The following is a 23,588-nucleotide window of genomic DNA, read 5'->3' on the forward strand; positions in this document are numbered from 1 at the left end:
CAACATCTCGCACAAAAATGGTTGTGCGAAAAGAGGGAGAATGATAATGATTGGAGATATTGGAGAGGCCATCTTTCAGTGGAAGATTGACCACAAACAAACAGGCGTCCGTGTGCAAAAGACCGGTATTTTTAAGTGCAGTGCCATTTAGTGTACCCCCCCCCCTCCCCCCTTGTGGGGTTTCTGGAATGTTGGACTGCCTCCGTTCAGGTAGATAGGCTTAAATTATTGTTATCAGCCAACCTGATGGAAATATTACCCTGCAATAGGAGCTCGTACCGTAAATAAAACGGTCTTACACGGCTCGGTCGGAAGTCAAGATGGCTTCCGAACCTAATAGTAAATGATCCTCGATCGTCCGTCAGGGACAATTCCCTCAGGCCAGTGGCCTTAATTATCAAGGAGGGTCCCGTCTCGGCTCGACCAAGGTCAGCCGATGCCGTCAACGACGGAAGACGCCTGCCAGCCAAACGAGCCAGCAACGCCTGCTGAGCCGTATGTGACTGATGAACGCCACAGATCCGCCATTCTCCCAAAGCTGCAACAACACTGTCTGCAACCCACGCCGCAAGGTTCCAGCCACACGGTAGTGCAGGAGCAGCCGTGTGGGCCAACGCCAGCGTCGCGACGCCGTAGGAGATCCCGCTGCAGCAGTGAGTACTAAATTTTAAACCCTCGCATACACTCCACATATATGTGAAAACCCACACCCACACGCCACAGAAAAGGGCAAATAAATGTTTTAGAAAATGTGAATGTTCCTGGTTTCATACTTTGTTCGCGTAGCCCCTCCGAATACCCAGTAACATGCCGGCCCTGCGACACAGTTCAGGGGTCTCATGCTACTGAGTTAGTTACCCGGGAGAGTCTGGTCATGCCAAAGTCACAATTTGATGACATCAATAATATGAATCTAAATACTTTTATCAGCATTGAAAGAAATCAACAAATAAGTAACGATAATTTATGTAATTAAAAATAATTTAAATGTACTGAAAGTAATTAAAATATTTTTTTTCAGTAATTAAAGTATTTAATGAAATTAAGACTGTATTTAAAGTAATGAATGCAGTAATGGCAAGGTTTTAAATATTTGATCAGCAGGCTGCATAATATTGAAAGACTAGTGCGTGCCTCTCGCACCAGCATTCCCATCAGCATCACTCGCTAAAACAAAAATATATGAATAGGTACCTAGGACGGCAATAGTAGCAACAGAAACCTTCACAACACACTAATCCCAACACATTACCGACATCAGCAACAGGACCAACACAACTATGAACAGGCAGCGTATTACTTAAGAAGAGCACCAGTTTGCTGGTCCATATGAAATTCAGTTCGTGTATTGTACGAATAAGGCGAAATATGGTTTGGATCAAATTTCCGTCCTACTAAGCACAGCTCGCACATTGCCTCTCTTTTCGATCGGACATGAACCCAACAATGATTAAACTATAGATGACTTCCAAAATTTGGATCAGAGATGTACATTAAATACATTTAATGTATTTACCTTTCCATGCGTATCGTTGGATTTGATAAAGTCACCAATTATTGAGATATTGTCATGTCATAAAACTAACACTATGGAAGCTTGCTTGTTTTTTTTCCATGTTTTTCTTCGTTCTTCGAATGAGGGTACAAAAATGTATTTGCTACACACCAAAAAATTATGATTTTTAAGGTTCAATTTACTTTGATGCATTTTTTTAAAATTCAAAAGCAGTTTTTTCGACGCATTATTTTAGATTGCAAAAAGCTCACGTCATTTTGTGTAAAATATCAAAAGGAATCGAATAGTGCGAGCTTTTTGCAATCTGAAATAATGCGTCGAAAAAAAAGCTGTTTTTTTAAATTTTCCAAAAAGCATCAAATTAAAATGAACCTTAAATGAGACGTAATTGAAAAACGGACATAATATTTCATGACGTAATTCTAAAAATAACTTAATTTTACGTTTCACAAGACGCACCTCAAAGAAGCTGTCATATTATTGCAACTTTCCATCATAAACCTCACAATATTACTTCTTGACAAATAATTTTTCATGCGTGTACGCAAAAATATGTGAGCACACATTTTTCGGTGTGGGAGGACTTAAAATTACACGACGAACGCTGGCCCAACGCAAGCAATACTTCAACGTTTGCGGCGCCGATAGTGTAGTGGTAAGCGTGATTACCTCTCACCCCAGCAGGCCTGGGTTCAATCCCAGTCGGCACCGCCGGGATGTTCTGAGGTATAACATCTCTGAAAAAAAAATACTTCAACGTCGTCGGTCGTGAGTGGTTCGATAATTTTTGAATTCGTTGATCGACTAATACAAACTTCAACACTTTTGATGCTATTCTTATTCTGTGTATGCGTAACTACTGTTTGTATTAAGTTTATTTTAAGACTACTGAATTGAAACGTAACATATCAAAAGAATCAATTAGTCATATGTAAACAATGACAATGAACGTCGATTTGTGCACGCTGAAATTATTGATAATTTCTACTCGATAGAACGGAAATGGGCAATTACGACGGTAGCGCTCTACCATATTAGAATTTTGCCAGATGACAGGCAAAACGAATGATTTGTAGAATTTACGAAAATATGTTTTATCCTCGAAATTGATTTTTACGAAACAAGCGTAAGAGAATTAATTGAAAAATATCCCTAGCGACACACATGTTTTAAAACAGTTTATATAACCTTTGTATGACTGGTTTTAGTTGTAAAGCAGTTTACTGAATATAATTCTATGAATTTGTGTTACTTGGGATGTCTACTAGACTGAGGCAGAATTTGAAATTTTCGCTCCACAGTGCTCAAACGGTTTTAAATCAGGTCCTGATTAGCCTCCCAAAATTTAAACTCATTTGAAAAGAAACTGACTTGGCACAAACTATTCGAAGTTTATATGGAAATTACAATGGGAAAACCAAACTTTTTGTTCATTGTCTCCTACCCATTTTCCATATTGCTTTTTCGAAAATTTCAATAACTATTCTTACGGAAAATTTTCTAAGCTACAACTATGCGCAATATTGTTTTCCAGCCAAATGTCAAATTAAATTGATATTAATTGTTTAAGAGATTGATAATCTTATGGCATGATCAAGCAGCTGTTCTTTTGGGAACACTGTATTCTGCAGTGTGACATAGTAGCCATGATATTTGTGCTCTATTCTTCGCACCAGAAACGCCAATGTTGTCTGCTGAACAGTTGAGTGAGCATAATCATAAGACATCAGTGACTTGAATCATTAATAACTTTTGTTCCTTACTTTTGATTAAAAAGTGGTTTTCAACAAATTTGTAGCTGAGAAAATTTTCTACAATGACTGTGATGTGGTGAATTGTTAGAAAGATATGAACAAAAACATAAGTTTTCCCATTGTAATTCCCATATAAACTTGAAATGGTTTGTGCCAAGTCAGTTTCTTACTAAAGTAGTTCTAATTTTGGGAGGCTAAGCAGGACCCAATTTGGAACCGTTTAAGCACTGTGGAGCGAAATTTTCAAATTTTGCATCAGTCTAATGTTCAGTGTACAATTGATTACAGTGCACAGTGGTCCAGGATTGGAATTTGGCAAGACAAAAGTCAATAGAACTTTTGTTTTAGGATTTAGGCGTTTGGTGTTTTCAGTGAAGTTTTTCTTCTTAAAATTATCCTTCTTTTGGTGCCTTCAAACATTAGGGTGATCCTTTATTTTTTTGAAATCCAAAAACCTACTTTTTTATTTAAAAAAAATAAAGACACACATTTTTCAAAGAAGTTGGTAAAGTAATTGCAAGCAACTTTGTTGAAAAAAGTTTTTTTGCATCTTTTACCGTTTTCCTTTTAGATAATTATTTCTGAACAGCGTTAGGGTGCACCCAAAAAAAATCAGTTTTTCAGCTGTATCTCTCTACTATCAAAAGATATTGAAGATTTTCTATACAAAATAGGCCCTTCTCAAATGTCAACCACTCAAAATGGGGCAAACGTACATACATTTTTTAGCCATTTTTTGAAAGGGCATACTTTAGTGTATATTATATGGGTAAACTGGAGATACTTTTTTTCTTTATCTTAAGTTAAACTTATTTAAGTTCACTCACTTTTGCAATTAAATTTGGTAATATCTCCTTCTAAAATAGAGGAAGAAACGATATTTTAAAAGAAAAACGTGTGTCTTACAAAAGTCTTTCATATACCTTATTATGTAAAATTGTAAATTAACCGAAAACAGTCAAATAGTTTTCAGAGGACCAACCAAACGGCAAATTTTAATGTGTTAGAAATTCTAATCCTTTGCTTAGTGTATTTTTTTCCTTATTTCTCGTCTTGTTCTTCTTCTCCTTCTTCTCTCGTCTGAATTCAGGTTATTTATAATATAACACTATCAGTGCTCCGAAAGAGCGTTCCGATAATAAGCTTATGTTCTTCTTTCGTTATGTTCTGCAATCTGTTTCCTAATACCTATTTGGTTTTCTTCATTCTATACGCTGAATGACGTTGGAGCAAGTGTTCAGATTAAATGCGGTCTTATTAATGGAACATGCTTTTTTACGTGCGTTTCCAACGCAATGTAAATCAACCCGAACATTGCATTAGGTCCAATGTAACATTGACAGATTCTCTTCGTCGGCTTTCTCTTTTGTTAATAACTTGGCTACAAAACCGTTGCTTGTCCTGTTTTTGGTATGAGATGGTAGCTGATAACTACTTTTATCGCAATTATTTTTGCCGTAGTCTAATGTAAACTACTATAAGCGGTTTTCTGATAATTAGCTTATTGAACGGAACATGGGAGATGAGTGAAAAGAACTTAATTTTGGGTAATTTTTCGGTTCGGTGTAGGTTATTGTTATTAGTTCGATTTGTGAAAATGTCTGCACAATTGCAACTGGAAATTGCATACAAAGCCTTAGCGGATATCCTAATATTGAAAGGGACATTGAATAACCTGGTTGAATTTGTGGAAGCAAGGTTGGCGGGTCTATAAAACTAACGCCGCAGTAAAAGACAGGGAAAAGTATATTGCTACAGAAATAAGAAATCAGCTTGGGCTTCGGATAGGTGAACCGCTGCCTGGAGGTGGAACGGACCAACCAACGCTGGGAATACCGCCAGAAAATTTTTCCAGCAATTCAATGTGATGTGATATAATGGAGCGCATGCATGTGATGTTGATGATCGTGAACAGCCGTAAGCAAATCAACTACAAAGCATACCATTCTTACACAGAAGAAACGCGTAGGTTATATGTTATTAAATATGGATGGTATTCGCTGTCGCCAACGGTCCATAAATTATTGATTCAAGGAGCGAGATTGATTAAGCACACCATACTACCAATTAGCATGTGCAGCGAAGAAGCGCAGGAAACGCGTAATAAGTCGATTAGGATATTTCGAGAATTTCACGCGCGAAAGTTCAATAGGCTTGTTAATATTGAAGATGTATTTTTGAGGTTGCTTTTGACCCCCTGATTTCCCTTAGAAATAGAGCTTCACCAAATCAATCTACTTTAGAATTACCATATAATGCGAAATATCTGCGGGCGGATTAGATTAGTATTATTTTCAATTTTAATTAAATAAATTGATAAATTAATAAGGAATAAGAACACTTAGATAAGAAAAAAAAACATAACATACATAAACTTGAACAAATGCTGAACACGACGTATTCAAATGATGGTCTCCTTTCAAACCTACCTGACAACTTTCTATATTACAAGAAGCTAATTTTTTTTGGACTGTCATTTCATAACCCTTTTTTGACAGTTTCCTGTTAATTTACAATTTTACATAAAAAGGTATTAGAAAAACTTTTGTAGTTTAACAATACACACGTTTTTCTTTTAAAATATCGTTTCTTCCTCTATTTTAGAAGGAGTTATTACCAAATTTAATTGCAAAAGTGAGTGAACTTAAATAAGTTTAACTTAAGATAAAGAAAAAACGTATCTCCAGTTTTCCCATATAATGTACACTAGAGCACCCTAACAGTTCAGAAAAAAAAATCTCTAAAATGAAAACGGTAAGAGATACAAAAAAACTTTTTCAACAAAGTTGCTTGAAATTCACTCACCATCAACTTATTTCAACTATATGTGTCTTTATTTTTTTAAATAAGAAAATTCATTTTTGGAGGCACCAAAGAAGGATAATTTTATGAAAAAAAAATCAATTAAGACATTAAACGCAGTGGTGGGTTAATTTAACAATCCCTTGCTTCATACTGCTCTTTCGATCTGTATTGAAGTCCGATCCATGTAGGGGCTGACTAATAAACTATGTAATTCTCTGTAAGTCTCAGGTTTGCAACTGAATAGTTTCGTAATATTGTCTCAAACAAACTTTAAAGTTCTCCAGATCGTATCCAAATTCTTTTAAATTTGGCTTGGTTGTTAAGGACCTCAATGCAGACTGTCGAAAGTAATCCTTAGCTTTGATCTGTGCATTTGCAGCTGTGCTAACAATATTCACGTCGTTTAGGCCCCCGTCACCGTAAAATAGGAATGTACGGCCGTTAATGGCACGCTTGTGTGTGTGTTTTTTTTTACTTAATTCATCAGTCTCTTTTTACGTTCCACGTGTTCTGCGTATCGTGTTGATAATGTTTTACCAGCTGGATGATGAGCGCATTACAATAAACTGGTTGGCGATAGGGTTAATGAGTTTGTACCCAATCTAAAAAAATGAATTTGCAATAAAGTAAATATTGAATAATTGAATTTTGAGTGGATCATGATTCTCGAATTCTATATAGAATTTCCGCCCGAATTGATTCAATGAGCGTCCTTTCACCACACACATTTATCTCTATACACATAGCATCCCCATCATACTACACTTGATGGCAGAGTTGATTATCTAAAGAAGTATGTAGAAACTGTTTTGATATTATATCCATTTGCAATGCAAATCCCGTATCACTGTGTTCATGTGGGGATGGTGAATGTTACATTTGTGTATGTGCGTATGCTCTGCGGTATACGTACCGTATCGTTGTCCCGTCGACAGTGCAATTTAAAGCGTATCTATTTTCTCCTATATATCTCGCTCTTGGCTATCTTGAACGTGCATGGATGTTGCAATTTCCTATCATTCGATATAAATACGCTTTCCTTGCTCTATCAGACACCTTTTGATGTACTGAAGCTGGTAGAGAACGGAAAGGAGTTGGCAATAACGTGTACGTGTATGTAAATCGTAACACAAAGCAGCATAGAATTCAAACATGGGAATTGAGCGATGTAAGGCTCGGCACACTTATATTTTACAAACTAGTTTCGCACAGATCATCGTCTCGTCTCAAATTAGTCAAATGACTCTTTTATATTTTGGCACACATATTAATAAAATACTAAAATAAACATAATATGTGTTAAAAACATAAATAACAAATAGTGTCCCTTTTCAATATTTGGTTACTTGTAGAGAGATTAAATTTTCATTCAAAAGCTTATAATAAATGCTAAATTTGTAAACATTTTAAACTGGACACTGACAATAGACAAAATTATGGAACAACAACTTTTGGCAATTTTTTTAAACAAAATGTTTCACATTTTTGCGCAAAACATTATTTCTTTCATTTTAAATTTTAAATCAAAAGCTTATTATAAATGCTAAATTTATGAAATTTTCAAACTGGACATAGATAAAAATCAATGAACATAAGCTTTAGGTAAATTATTAAAATTGTTAGGGTTTTTTTTATCTAATTTCCGTCCTACTAAGCATAAGCTGCGCTGGAATTGATCTCGGCCTTCTTAGTCGGTAGTTTTACCATCTCCAATAATCGAGAATTGTCCTGGCCACGTCCTTGCAACAGTTGAGAATGGGAAGGATTGCTAGTTGAACACTTACTTAAGAAAGATGCAGAGAATTCTACGATCTCTAAAATCTCTCCGGTATATCAAAAGGTGATACGGCAACACTGGCTGTCCTGAAACTGTTTTGTTTACCTTGATTTTATTGCTTTTGAAGGTGCTTAAACTGTTTTAATTTGGAAACCATCACTAATAGTTGTTTAAAACAATTTCTTATTTTGTTTTTCCAGAAAAAAAAAATGGAATTTATGAAGCTACAAATCTTCTATAGAAAACATACGTGTGGTTCTAGTTGCACTAGTCGAAGTCATCAGCTGATATGAAAAGGAGGCAAAAGGATGATGTAAAAAGAAACAAAAACATATAGGGAAAATGGATGTAATGTCGGCCTAAATGCCCCTAATTTGGACCCATACATACATTCAGCAATCGACTAAATTTTCAATAGCGACCAAAAATAACCATTAATACCGTCCCAATGACGATATGATAAAATTGATAAATAGCAGATTTTAAGCGATGGGCTTACTCTTACATCCATAGGCCAACATAAGAGCCATTTCCCCTACTATGCATTATTTCTATTATGTTTTAGGTGGTGCACCTTAAAAGCCGCTTAAATAGCAGATTTTTAACGATGGGCCCAATCTTAGGCCAATTATACGATAAGAAAAGAATCCAGCGGCCAGTTCACATTTACCTACTTTTGACTTTGAGTGTAATTACGTTGTGTATAATCCTTTTCACCTACTTTTGGGTACAACTAGCTTACTTTTGGGTAGAAAGCAGATTGTAAATTCCATACGAATTGAACACAAGTAGGGTTAACTATCCCATTTCCGGCACAACCCGCACAACCCGCATTAAGCACAACCCGCAATTAATCTTTCTTAATCTAGCGCAGTTTAGCACCAAACGGAATGTTATTATTACTGATGGCTTCCAAATTTATTTACCTTTCCGTATCTACCGTAAGATTTGATAAAGAGAAACCAATCGTTGATATATTGCCAAAAGTCTAACATTGCTTCTTGACGCCAAACTCGGCCTACGGATTCTAAACTCGGCCTAACGCATTGAAACGCCAATGAATTCACTTCGGCCTGTCGGATGAAGATAAAAATTGATTCGTTCGGAGCGCTGATTTTGTTTTTGGGAATAATGGGTGCAAACCTTCGTATCACGCGTTCTCATTGACTGCGTTCGGTAGCTTATTAACTAAAGTATCGTACCAAACGCATAATAGACTTGCTAACTCTGAAATCATGGATTTATTTGATGTTTTTTGTTCGATAGGCTAAAAATGGGCGATTAGGCCGAAGTAGTTCTCTACCCTAAGTGTAAACTACTTTGGCCCTCTTGTAGTGGTTATTTCTACACAATAGTAATGGACAATTTTTAATCAATTCTCAGAAAATCGATTCTATTGGTTCAATTGATGCATTTGATTGATAATAGCGCTATGTTTGATACCCACTTTTGATGATTGAATGCAATGACATCATTTTAGAGAATTTGAAAAACTGTAACTAAAAAATTGGACCCAGAACATGCCGTAGTAATTTTTTTCTTATAGTTTTGACCCTTGGGAATCTGGGTGAGGTTTCACTGAAATTTAAAAAACTAAAAATATTTATTGGATAATAGCTATGAAAAATTAACTTTTTTTCAAAAATCTCGTCGGGTCGACCTCTAAACAACAATTCTCAGAGTTGCCACCATACAAAAGTTTGTTTGTTACACCCTTAGCTATTATTTGGAGGGTGAGCCCCCAGATCGGTTCTGATCACCTTCCAGTAACTTTTGAAATATCCAATCTTGCTTGGCATACACAGTTTTGGTCACGAACTGCTCATTTGCTAATAACTTTGCACACAGTTAACGGAACACAGTTCATTTTGAAGTAGTAGATAGAATAGAGTGTAAGCTTGTTATAGATATGTAAACAAAAGTAGATTTTAATGCAAGTAGTAAACTGTATTTGTTTTTGCGTTGTAAAAATGAGGTGAGAAATGCTCACAACACATCTCGGAATTTAAGTGCTAAATTGATTAGTGTTGATTCAAATTTTTAAGCTTTACCCAATCTTCGCATATCCATAGTAAACTATGAGCCTAATCTTAAAGAAAAATAAATTTCAACATCTGAGTGAAAATTGTTTACCAAATGAGCAGTTGGTGTGTACAACTGTGCATGCCAAGCATGCTTTCAATTACCATAGAGCTGATTGGGAGAAATATCGAACATTTATGGAATATAGCTTTGAACAAAGATTTGTGGCAACCCTGAGGGTCGACCATATTAAATATTTTTTATTATGTATGGTATAGTGTTACTTCGTCGTAATCGTCCATTTCCGTTCTATCGAGCGGAAAACATGAGTATAATCAATGATTTCACCGTGCACAAATCAGTAATACGGTTGTACCGATGCATTAGTTCACAAGCTACAACACAAAGTCTATTAGAGCGTATTGTGTGCATATTTACACTCATTGTTCTCAAATCAAAAGAAACGCTCCTGGCGAACTCGCTTTTTCTACCTTCATCCGTAGGACGAAGAAAATCCAATGGCGTTTCAATGCATTTGGACGGAATTGAAACTTGTAGGACGCATTTGGAATCAAGAAGCAGTGTTAGATTTTTAACAATATCTTAAACAATTAGATAAAGATTGAATGGTTTTTATGGAAAGGGGAATACATTTAGAAGTCATCTTTGGTAGAAATGTTTCATTAATTGTTAAAACCCGTTCAATAAAGAGAAGTAAAGCGTGGGATGTGCTTAGTAGGACGGAAATTAGATCAAAAACTCTACGGCGATGTTGACAAACGGTGATTGCTTTCTACTACATTGGCTTCGTTGTAGTGGGTTAAAGTCTTTTTATTTTCGTACACTCATGGTCCACCATCACCTCTCTCACACAGCATGAGCGGTAGAACAACATTCGCGTAATTGAAAAACTATCAAATAACTATCATGTCATCAGCGTCATTTCGTTCTTATTCATCTTTTTTGTATATATTTCAACTATTTCTGATCAGCAATGTTTCCTCTCGCTTATCTTTTTTGATTAATTTAGGGGTAAGGTTGACTGCAACAGACTACTCTTTCTAGCATTGAGCACTGCTATGCAAGTGTGAAAGAGTAAACTGGTTTGTTCTGTCATACTTTCGTTAGTTTTACTGCTGTCAGTTTGCCCAAAAGTGTCAGATTGCCCAAAAATATCAAAACCATATGAGCTAAGGTGCATCTATATGTGGTTGACTGGAATTAAGTTCCCCTGTATCTGCTACGACGAAATGTTTTATTGTTGCCCCCGTGTCTATTATGTATAATATTATAAAATATACAATATAGGAGAAATGGCTCTAATATTGGCCTATGGAACTAAAGATTGGGCCCACCAATAAAACTCACCTGTTCTTAAATTTTTCGTAGAACATTGCATCAATACAAATGGATGTTTATAGTTGCTAGTTGTCTAAAAAAATGTGTTCTTTTAAAATTGTGTATGGGCTCAATATTAGGGACACCTAAGCCAACATTAGATACATTAACCCTACTACTTTAAGCTATGTTAATTTTTAAATAGAGCGCATGCAATCGACCATGCATAGCAACAAACACTATCTGACATAGGCGTAGACAGAGGGGGGTAGGGGGGGGGGAACCTTTCTACGCCATTGCTGTCAGATAGGTATTATTTTTCAGTGTCAGAAGTTTTGGTGCTCAACAGAATCTGCATTCAACTTTTCACGAATCCACCAATAGTGCAACACATATACATTCCGGTGCAATCCATCGAACACGTATATTTATATAATTATATATGTAATTACCCATCTTCCTCCATCCATTACATCGGTTTTCCATATGAATAATAATGACTGCGACGGTGTAATTCGTTGAGATGATGGGACTGTATATAGTGAATCAGAATCGGATATGCGAAACCATCTGAAATGTGCAGATTAGATCAGGTAGTTGATATGATAGTTGGATGACAAGGAAAAATAAACAACGTGCATAATGAAGAAATAATCAATACGTGGTCTATCATTGTTGAAAAGTGCTTAATGACGAAATGAACGAATGGGTGATTTTGTCGTCACGTTGTATTTTTTTTCTTTCGTTTTTAGTAACTTATTAAATTAAAACATTTCCTAAACAAATAGATAAAAAGCACCAACGTGATATCACACGACAGGTATTGACCGAAACGTTATAATAATAACTCAACGAATGGATACACAAATATGCATTTAAATTAATATCCTTGCGCTTGAATCAGGGCTTGAATGCTTAATGATTAGCCGAACCACAAAGCAAGTGTGGCGTTTGTGGCCATACTGTCTTATCATCAACTTTTAAGAGACTAAATTATCTTCATCAAATACTTCTTTTTTATGTCGATGACACGCATTTTGAAAATTTTGAGGAGACTTCATCCCTCTTTGATGTCATGCATTGTGGTTGCTTCAAGCCTCTGAAATTTAATAGTAATTGATTGTAATTATTCACAGCATTGAAAAGTGAAATTTTCAAATCTTTTGGTTGACTATCCATGCTGGATAAAAAAAAAACGTCCAGAGGAGTGAAAACATACGAACTGCTCTCAAAAATGTATAAGTTCCACAATCTGACGCAAATGTTACCATAACATTATCTTCGGTCTATATGAACTTTGTGGAAACTAACCTGAAAAAACTGCTCTGGATTTCGAGTAAAACACCCCCGATCAAGTGTCTCAGGAAATCAGGTGCGTCCAGTCTCTCATATTGTCTAAATCTCATGATAAGTGTTAAAGATTAGTTGTTAATTTATTTTATTATTTATTGATTCATCACTAACGCTTGAATCCATGTCATTCCATTAAGTTGATTTTTTTTTAAATGATGGACTAATGTGTATTGGAATTATTTTAAACATTTTTAGCTATGTAGTGTGTGCAGTGATGCAAAATATCATGACACTCGTCTTCGCATCAACCGACTATCGCTTACAGATCGTTTTGTCACGCAGTGAGAGTTAGAGCCATGGCAAACAACAATCACCAGTAATGGTCGCTGCTCACAAGCAAATCGTTACACTCGCTGCTGATAATGAAAAGCACAACGAAAACAGTGAAGACTTCTGCAGTACGATCATGAGAAAAAGCGAAACGACAGAAGAAAATGAAAACAATGCCTTCGCATTCCAAGTTCGTCTCGGCAGGCGCGAGTGTGTGAGTTACAAACAAAGCAGACAACAGGCAACATTAAACGGAAGCTGTTGGGCTCACTCACCAACACACTCACATAAGCAAGCAAAGCAGCAACTGCATCAAAACGATCACAGATGAGTGTCGTGATTGTCAGGAATGACCAGATCGGTGATGGATCACAACAGAAGACTAGATTCACCAGTTGCTTTTTACTTCTTTCGTCAACTTGATGGATGGTCATGGAGAGAGCTTCGACGACCACATTGATAGGAATGTACAAAGCGTTACTACCATCAGCTGTTTGATGATGGTGATTGTGATAGGTCGCAACTCTTAGTGTGTGTGTCTAGCTTTTTTTAGGACAGCCTTATACTAGACTAGCATCACAGAACAGAAGTGGAACTTCGGATCCAAAAATGGTCTATATTATTTTTGTGATCACTAGCGCACCTAGCGGTAGAAGGCAAGCTTTGCCTGCAGTTTATATGGGCAGCATGGTTTGATGGCGTGAGTGTCCATAAAAGAACCCGTGTGAAGCGCATCCACAAGAACTGCTTGGTAAACAAAACTGTTCTTCCACTATTTGATATACTGATTCGTTCACACTTCCACTTCTGTTCTGTGCTAGCATCCAATTTATCGTTGATTATAGTGCTTTGCTTTGATTTTTACACTTTCGTGAAAATATTGGACCATTAAAAACATTAAACATTATTTGTTCATATTTGTTTTTATTATTTGTTCACACGTCAATCACAAACAGATGTCAATCATTCGATACATCACCCCATAATACGTAGCCGCTACTCAAAGTTGTAGCAATGAAACCAATATGCTGAAAACGGTGTGAACATTTTGTGAAGATACAAAACATTTCTGATGTGAACTTGGGGGCAAAACTTGTTATTTAATCACAAGCTGCACTTTATTCGTCAATAACTAAGCTATGAAATATATATATATATTTTCATTGTTATTATTATCCTTTAACTGATGTCCACTTAAAAATGAGAATGATTCCAATACTTTTCTAATAGAACAAAAACGTTCGCAAAGAAATGTCACCTTAGGTGAATGAATCCTTACACCTTCCATAAAATTGTCACACACTTTATTTCAGTCTAACATGTTCAGTTGTGTTTAGCATGCCGTAGAAACCGGAAGAACTGCGCACGCACATTGTGCAATTCTTTCAAGCGAACGAAGATCGTGAAAAAAAAGTACACGGTGGACCATTTTAAGAGGGAAAATGTTCCGGTATTCACCGTATACTGTATCCTGGCATCCATGCTCTATTGAGCTCCATGGTGTACACAAGGATAATTGGAAGACCAAGAACATCAAGCAACTCACCAACAGGATCAAAAGCTGCATCCCGAAAATCGATGCGGCAACCGTCCAACGGTCATGTTTCAATATCACGACTAAGCTCATGGATCATGGACCGTATGTCACTAAGCTCATGAACGAAATCAGTTTCAACTAAACTTCACTAGTGTTTTTTACCGACCCATTCTTTTCAGTATCATTTTTTAGTGGACACCCGTTACAAATAAATTTGACTCATCAAAAACGCTAATAAAAGTGCGAAGCACAGACCTGGTCATGGTATGTTCGGTGCACTATGCGTACACTTAGATTTTTTGCCGAGATGGGCAGGGTTGCTTGCACTCACTTGTTGGCGCTCGCTGATTCTGACATACTGAAAGCCATATTGACAGGTTTATGTGTCAAACTTGAAGTATGTGTATGACCTTTTCTTGTAACATAACAGTACTAATTATCATTATAACATCTAATGTTTTCATAATTCCGAAAAAGATTTTTTTTATAGCGGGTGAGTGAAAGTAACCCTGGAGATGGGCACCACCGAGTAGCTCGGCATTTTATTTTGCTAGATCTCAGTGAAACACTTACCAAGATTCAGCAAAATGTATGTTTGTTAGCTGAGATCTCGGCAAGTTTTTCACTGAGATCCAGCAAAATAAAATGCCGAGCTGCTCGGTAGTGTCCATCTCGGCAAAGTAATCTAAGTGTGCATGGACGAATGTCATCAGACTGACACAGCTTTTGGCACACGTCCAAACTTTTACTAGCGGGCTTTTCTACTATCCTAAACTATCGCGCTGCATCATGAAAGAAGAATCAGTATTTATACTTACGTGAATACTGGTTGAGGGTTGCCTTGTACATTACATGGTAGCTGAATGTTGTGGCCCACATCAGCTGTTATTTCAGTCACAGGCCGCTGTGTACTAACGGGAGCAGAATCAGCAATGTAGTCTTATCGGGTTCAAAAAAGGGATGATAGGAAGATATAAAATTAAATTCAATGTCAATAAACTACATACACTCAATTCTGTTTTATTCGTCAATTTTGTATGTAGTATCGATAGTGTTCTTGACTTTCTGCTTATGTATTCAACTTAATTAACACTGAAAATACATGGGACGGCAACAGCTCACTATGGCAAATCTCCACACATGGATTCTTAGTTGGAGATGCTTAACGACAATGTCAGACTTAAAGTGAACATTTTATATAATAGATGAGGCGATCAAAGTATAGAATTTATAGTTCCGTTATAGTACGGCTGTGTGAAAATTGAATGTAGAAAGTAGAAAACGAGCATTGGACAATTTTGAGGAAGGTACGAATCGGATCGAGCATTTCCTTTACCAAACTCACCCGTTGGTGGTGAGGGATGCCACCACTGGCAAAAGGAATGATCGCCGATTTGCTCATGTACCTCCGATGTGCGGAAACAGTTCTATCATGGACCCAAAGGTCAGGACCAATAGCGTAGAAGGAATAGAATGGAAGTGCACGCAGTAGTAGGTTTTTTATATTTGTGGGTAGTTATATTTTTGAGTGCATGGGGGAATGCTGTCAACAATGCTGTCGGTTTGCTTACCAACAATAGCTGAAGTTTTGTTTTAACCTAACAAGAAGAACAACGATATTCCGGAGGCTTCACCGCCGAAACGAGCCAAAGCAACTAACGGACGGCGGCAAGTGACAACGAATGACGCGGAAGAAATAAGTGTATCGGCTATTGGATGCCTTCCGGAACGGGAACGTGAAACTGAAGATCTGGCAAAGTATATTGAAGACATTTTATCGGAAAATGGTTCCGGCAGTTTGTACATAAGGTAAGTAGTTGTGTTTTGCGGGAAAAACAGCTACTCTCACCAGGATTATAAGTGACCAAAAGCTGGCTAGCAAACTTAACATGGTTTACGTAAACTGCACATCAATCAGCACTGCTGGGGGTATCTATAAGAAAATATGCGAAGGACTGAAGCTTTAGGTTGGTGGAACAACGGAGAAATTCTATCTAGTAGCTATCGAAGAATACCTGAAAAAGAAGCACAAAACTAGAAGCACCGGGAGGACTGTCTGGTGGCGATCAAGCTGCTCAGTCGCGACAAGACCTACCTGAACGAGACGGTCCGGGAGCAGCAGCTGGCTTGTTTGCTCGGTTTGGCAGGGATCGGTGGCGAAAGCTGCCAGTGCCGAGCGAGCGAAGAGGTCCAGGTGGAAGCGTTGAAGTGCTTGAGCAATTTGATTTTCCAGAGCAGCAAGTGCCAGGAGCTGTGTCTGAACAATTCTTCCACCGAGGGCATTATGCGGAGGATCAAAACTTACAAGTAGGAAGGGGGATGCTGAGGGTGTTTGGGTGGACAAAGTCAAAAATGAAGTTGATATTTTTCAGGGACGGAAATGTTTGCTATGATATTAGATACTTTGATATGAAGTTGCTGTTCCTACTAACGGCAATCAACTGTGATATTCGAGCGAAGGTTCGAGAGGAACTGCATGGATTGGTGTACCTGGTGGAAACGTTGGATCTGTTCATGGGACAGGCAGCCGAAGCGAAGGAGTTTAGTGTAAGTCTTTGTATTAATTGTTTTTGCGGGTAAAGCTGATCTGAATGATTTGTTTTAGGACAAAGATCTCGAGTTGATTAATGAAGTGCTGAAGGTTCTGTTCAATTTAACCGTTCGCACACCCTTGAATGCCGTTCCGGAGGAAGAAGAAGCCAATCAATTCCATCGTTTAGCAGTAGTCGTTCACGATCTGTTCTTCTATCGCACCCTGAATCGAGATAAGATCATTTCTCTCCAATCGAACATTGTCAATCTCCTAACCAGTGTTCCGGTCAGCTGTTATAGCGAGCTTGTCTCACCGTTGAACCCGGAAGATCTGGATTCCAAAACCGTTGTGCCATTCGAAGGAAAGAACGTTTACGTCCTGCACGTACTGGTGGAGTTTCTGAGACGGGTTTTCCAAAAATCAGAAAAGAAGTCCGATCAGTACGAACTGTTGTCGCCTATTCTGACGGTCCTGATCAAGACGATTCGAGCGACGGCCCTTAACCGGCGTTACGTTCGATCGAAAGTGCTTCCTCCTCTGAAGAACGTCAAAGAACGACCGGAAGTCGGCACGGAGCTACGCAACTACTTTTGCTCGCTGCTAACGAGCCCGATCACTCAAATTGCCGACTTGTCCGCGGAATTGCTCTTCGTCCTGTGCAAGGAAAACGTCGGTCGGATGATCAAATACACGGGCTATGGCAATGCGGCCGGTCTGTTTGCGAATCGTGGTTTGCTGGGTAGAGCAGTCAGTATATAGTTCAGTTTTATTTATTGTCTATTGTTCTGAGCGAGGAAAATAGATGCTTTTAGGTGTTGAAATTCTCCTGAGTGTCATCATTGCGAAAGAAATCGCCCTTGTTCGGATTTTTTTGTTTGAATTTTTTTTATACAGGATTTTTAGATTTCACATTAATTATTTTTAAACCGATCTCAATCAGAAAACTGTAACGGTGGCAGCATGTTGTTGCAATTGCCCCCTCCCTACTGAATCTACTGGATAAACTGTGGTGGAGTTGGTTTCTCGAATTCGCCCGAAGCGTCTCTAAGAAAATATGACTATCAATTTTATTGTTCTATCCACTACAACATCTACTCGTAATACACTGCAAGTACGGTTGCGATTACAAAATAGGTCGGTGCTTCGTATACAAAGTTCACGTATCCATCCTTTTCGGCATCCCACACGAAACGCATGGACGATTTGAAGTCCTGGGAATTCTTATCTCCCACGGTCACCATGGCAACCACTCGATACCGCTCAAAGCTACACCGTTTGACCATCACCCCTATTCTGTGTTTCGTTTCGAACGAAATTCTCATACAAAAAAAATATTTTTGGTATGAGAATTTCGTTCGAAACGAAATACAAAATAGGGGTGCATATCTCGGAGTTCGATGCTGAGATTTTCCGCCAATCGCTTGGCACGTCGTGGGTTGTACTTATGATCCTCCAAGAATGAATTGAGATAACGATCGATTATAAACTGCACTCGCTCACGATTGAACGGATGGCGCGGATATGACACACCTCAATCTGACTACCACGGCAGCGGGGACCGCGCTTTTTTTTTTGCTGACGCTTTTGCTGGCAGTTGTGCTGTCTGTGTCACTTTTGACACCTGTTCTGGTACAAATTGCTGTCTTTTGCTCTAGTACCGGGTGCACCAGGTACACTAAAAAAAAACAGCTAGGTGAACCAAAAAAAAAATCGCGTGAAGGAGGTCCTTACCCTTTGGGTCCATGGTTCTATCCTGTCTGTTACATACTCAAGTCGCCATCTGACGTCAGAGAGTTCATGTAGAGTTTCAATCAATGTTCCTTAGGACCTAATACACTGTTCAGTTTGATATCTAGAAGTAGTGTTTCCTACGTTCCGGTAAAACATGCGTGGGAAATAGCTCAACGTCGATGTAACAACGTCGCTAAAAATATTCCACAGCTGCACACAATATGAGCAAGTCAAACGCACACTCTTTTGTCTATTGATTTGAGTAAACACCTCAAAATCTCCTCATGTAGTGTCGCATTATTGACCCTTCGCTCAATTTTCAACTTCTGTTTAAATTTTACACTGCCATACTCGAACGAAATAATCAACCGTCTTCAGAATCAGTCCGCATCGTGCTCTCTTGCCGTGCGGATCTATTTGCTTTTTGCTTAAGGAAGTGTTACTACTACCTAAAGCTACAACAAATTTAAACAGCACTTTTCAGTGCTCAACCTGTAAAATTTCTACCTTGTTCAACTCTTATTCCTCTTCGATCCTTGTTTGGACCCTACCCGAGGTAATCCTTCTTGGATATCGATTTGGAAAATTCCTCTTCGATCCTTCAGATTCTTATAGTAATCTGCTTGGAAGTCGATTTGGATAATCGCATAATCGCACTTTTCAGTGCTCAACCTGTAAAAATTTTCTACTTTGTTCAACTCCTCTTATTCCTCTTCGATCCTTGTTTGGACCCTACCCGAGGTAATCCTTCTTGGATATCGATTTGGAAAATTCCTCTTCGATCCTTCAGATTCTTATAGTAATCTGCTTGGAAGTCGATTTGGATAAAAAATTTACTGCCGCCATGGCGCCTAAACGCAAAAGAAAGGGGCAAACTCTTGACCCCCCTTCTGAAGAAATTAATTTGAGTAATCAATTTGATTTGCTCACGGATGATGAGAATGATCCATCATCCAAGAAAAATTCTAGTAAACTTTCCCGGCTTAATGCCAAGAAGGAAAAGATTCCCCCTATTGTGATAACCCCTACCGATTTCCATGCTCTTCGCATGGAACTTTTGAATTTCGTGAAAGTTAAGTTTTCACTACAAATTGGACGTCGGGGTGAATGCCGTGTATTGGCTGAAACCTTGGACGGATTTAAATGTCTTCTCAAGTATCTTACTGAGAAGAAGCACAAATTTTTTACTTACGACACCAAAACTGAACGTGTGTTCAAGGTTGTCATGAAAGGACTGCCCAGTGGTGAATCCCTGGATCAGATCAAAGATGAACTGGCAAAATTACTTGGAGTTGTGCCACTCCAAGTAATCAAAATGAAAATGAAATCCCGTCCTGGCGATTCGCGCAACGGGATTTCTAATGATTTTTATTTAGTTCACTTCAAGTCTAGTGAACTAAACAACCTTAAGGCCTTAGAAAAAGCTAGCCTTATGCTCCATGTCCGAGTGAAGTGGGAACACTTCAGGAAGACTGGAGGAAATTTCCAAAACCTCACTCAGTGCAGTGGTGATTCCTCTCACGCAAAGGACGACTGTCCTGTGAAGGAAGATCCTAAGAAATTTAAATGTTCAAATTGTGGTGAAAACCACAAATCCAATTTTTGGGAATGTAAGACTCGCAAAGCGATCCTACAATCTCGTTCTAACCGACAGGTAGGAAACGCTCCACGTTTCCGACCAGGTACAAATTCCTCTGCTGTTAACAACGGTCAGCGAGGAACAAATTCTACATTCGTACCCGTAGGTACAAATATCACCCCTGCTTCAAATGTTTCATCTGTACCTACTCCCCTCGCTGCTAACAATGTTCAGCGAGTTAATGGAGCTACCTATGCTGCTATTGCAGCGGGTAGAAATCAAAATACTAACCAACGTTCTAACGGAAATTTTGACAATTTTGACTTAGGAAGCATTACTGCCCCTAAAATGGAATTTTTACAGAATTCATTAATTGACATGATTTCTGATATGCTTAAATCTAACTCCATGTTTGATGCTATTCAAACTGGAGTAAAATTTGCTAATAATATTGTCATGACTTTAAAATTCAGTAATGGATTTTAAAGCATTAAACATTTTAAATTGGAATGCTCGATCGCTTAAAAATAATGAAGACGAGCTATTTAATTTTTTGAGAGTTCATAACGTGCATATTGCCGTTATAACTGAAACGTTCCTTAAACCTGACCATAAGGTTAAGAAGGACGCAAATTACTTGATTTATAGAAATGATCGTCTTGATGGACCCGGTGGTGGCGTTGCCATCATTATTCATAGACGAATCAAGCATAAAATTCTTTCTTCATTTGAAACCAAAGTTTTTGAAACTTTGGGAGTTTCTGTTGAAACAAAATTTGGACAACTTACGTTTATAGCTGCCTATTTGCCATTCCAATGCGTAGGCCAGCAAAAGAATTTTCTCAAGGGTGACCTCCAGAAACTTACCCGTCATAGGTCTAAATTCTTCATTATTGGTGATTTTAATGCAAAACACCGCTCATGGAATAATGCTCAAAGCAATTCCAATGGTAATATTCTGTTTGATGATTGTTCTGCAGGTTATTACACTATTCAATATCCAAACAGCCCAACATGCTTTTCTTCTGCAAGAAATCCCTCAACTATTGATTTGGTCTTAACTGATTCATGTCAACTTTGTAGCCAATTGGTTACCCATGCTGACTTCGGTTCTGATCACCTTCCAGTAACTTTTGAAATATCTCAAGAAATAATTTCTAATCCCAACAGCTCTACTTTCAATTACCATAGGGCTGATTGGGAGCAATATCGAACATTTATGGAATATAACTTCGATCCAAATATTCCTTTGCAAACCAAAGATGAAATTAATTATGCTCTTGAATCTCTGACTACTTCTATAGTTGAAGCAAGAGCTGCCTCAGTACCAAAATGCGAGGTTAAATTCGATTCAATTATAATAGACGATGATCTTCAGCTCTTGATCCGTCTTAAAAATGTCCGTAGGAGACAATTTCAAAGAACACGCGATCCTGCCATGAAAGTTATCTGGCGGGATTTGCAAAAACAAATTAAAAAGCGATTCTCTGCCCTGAGGAACAAAACTTTTGAAAATAATGTTTCTAAATTAGACCCGAGTTCCAAACCCTTTTGGAAACTCACAAAAATTTTGAAAAAACCTCAAAAGCCAATTCCAGCGCTTAAAGAAGGTGGTAAAATTTTGATTACAAATTTGGAAAAAGCTCAGAAACTTGCTAAGCAATTCGAGAGTTCCCATAATTTCAGTTTGGGTCTTACTAGTCCTATTGAGAATCAGGTTGCTCGGGATTTTCGGAATATTTTCTCTCGGGAAAATATTTTTGATGATTCCTGGGGGACTGATTTGGACGAAGTAAGGTCTATAACTAAAAAATTTCAAAATATGAAAGCTCCAGGTGATGATGGAATTTTCTATATCCTCATCAAAAAACTCCCAGAGAGTACCTTGTCTTTCCTGGTAAAATTATTTAACAGATGTTTCCATTTGGCATACTTTCCTGATAAATGGAAAAATGCAAAAGTTGTTCCAATTTTGAAGCCGGATAAAAATCCAGCTGAAGCTTCTAGCTACCGTCCAATAAGTTTGCTTTCTTCAATAAGTAAACTTTTTGAAAAGATAATTTTGAATAGAATGATGCTTCACATCAATACGAACTCAATTTTTGCAGATGAGCAGTTTGGATTTCGCCATGGGCATTCAACTACTCATCAACTCTTGAGAGTTACCAATTTAATTCGTTCAAACAAATCTGAAGGCCACTCAACTGGAGTTGCTCTTCTAGACATAGAAAAAGCATTCGACAGTGTTTGGCATGAAGGTTTGATTGCTAAATTGAAAAAGTTTAATTTTCCACTTTACATTATGAAATTAGTTCAAAATTATTTAACTGACAGAACTCTGCAGGTAAATTATCAAAATTCCAAATCTAATCGACTACCTGTTAGAGCAGGAGTTCCTCAGGGTAGCATTCTTGGGCCTATATTGTATAACATTTTCACTTCGGACCTCCCTGATTTGCCTCAGGGTTGCCACAAATCTTTGTTCGCTGATGACACAGGCATTTCCGCTAAAGGAAGAAGTCTTCGTGTTATTTGCAGCAGACTTCAGAAAAGTTTAGATATTTTCTCTTCTTATTTACAAAAATGGAAGATTTCTCCCAACGCTTCCAAAACTCAACTTATAATATTTCCACATAAGCCCAGGGCTTCCTTTTTGAAACCTAGTAGTAGTCACATAGTCACTATGAACGGAGTTCCAATTTCCTGGTCAAACCAAGTGAAATATCTTGGATTAATACTTGACCATAAATTAACTTTTAAAGATCACATTGAGGGCATTCAAGCCAAATGTAACAAATATATAAAATGTTTGTATCCTCTTATAAACAGGAAATCCAAACTTTGCCTGACGAATAAACTTCTAATATTTAAACAAGTTTTTAGACCGGCCATGCTTTACGCTGTGCCAATATGGTCTAGTTGTTGCACTACCAGGAAAAAAGCACTTCAAAGGATTCAGAACAAAATTCTGAAGATGATTTTGAAGTTGCCTCCCTGGTACAGTACTACCGAAGTACATAGAATTTCGAATGTTGAGACTTTAGCACAAATGTCCAACAAAATAATTAATAATTTCCGGCAAAAATCGTTACAATCCTCAATTGCAACGATTAATTCCCTTTATACTTAGATAAGATCTAGTTTTAGTTATTTAGTTTTAAGCTATCAATTGTTATACTGACATGCAGGTTTAAAAAACCTGTTTAAAATACTGAATTGCCAAGACAGGAACAATGTAAAAACACTTAGATATATATCATAACAATTAAGGCTGGTAAGTTACTGTAGTAACTGGAGCACCTAGGTTAAAAATGAAATGTAATTTATTTTGAATTTGGAACAAATAAAGAGTTAAAAAAAAAAAAAAAAAAAA

General features: G+C 37.6%; 2 protein-coding genes across 2 annotated transcripts in view; one reads left to right on the plus strand and one right to left on the minus strand.

Moving 5' to 3' along the window:
* Dscam3 (Down syndrome cell adhesion molecule 3) overlaps positions 1-23,588 on the minus strand; it is a 138,252-nt gene that overhangs the window by 68,977 nt on the left and 45,687 nt on the right. Inside the window, exons 7-8 of the mRNA XM_065221604.1 lie at positions 15,191-15,311; positions 11,665-11,782 (exon numbers count right to left, since the gene is read on the minus strand). Coding sequence (XP_065077676.1) covers positions 11,665-11,782; positions 15,191-15,311 — 239 coding nt within the window. The remainder of the gene's footprint in view (positions 1-11,664; positions 11,783-15,190; positions 15,312-23,588) is intronic.
* LOC135700936 (synembryn-like) lies at positions 15,846-18,175 on the plus strand. Its single transcript, XM_065221605.1, has 6 exons — positions 15,846-15,863; positions 15,982-16,181; positions 16,225-16,270; positions 16,411-16,679; positions 16,745-16,919; positions 16,978-18,175. Exons 1-6 carry the CDS (start codon positions 15,846-15,848, stop codon positions 17,662-17,664), a joined length of 1,395 nt encoding a protein of 464 aa, XP_065077677.1. The 3' UTR covers positions 17,665-18,175.

The sequence above is a fragment of the Ochlerotatus camptorhynchus genome, unplaced genomic scaffold, assembly GCF_037179485.1.
Source record: "Ochlerotatus camptorhynchus isolate MF236.1 unplaced genomic scaffold, CSIRO-AGI_Acam_v1.1 ptg000145l, whole genome shotgun sequence".
Lineage (NCBI taxonomy): Eukaryota > Metazoa > Arthropoda > Insecta > Diptera > Culicidae > Ochlerotatus > Ochlerotatus camptorhynchus.

Coding starts and splice junctions, on each gene's coding strand:
- LOC135700936 (XM_065221605.1), top strand. Junction 16,182..16,224: donor TCCGGCAGTTTGTACATAAG/GTAAGTAGTTGT, acceptor TACTCTCACCAG/GATTATAAGTGACCAAAAGC. Junction 16,680..16,744: donor CGGAGGATCAAAACTTACAA/GTAGGAAGGGGG, acceptor GATATTTTTCAG/GGACGGAAATGTTTGCTATG.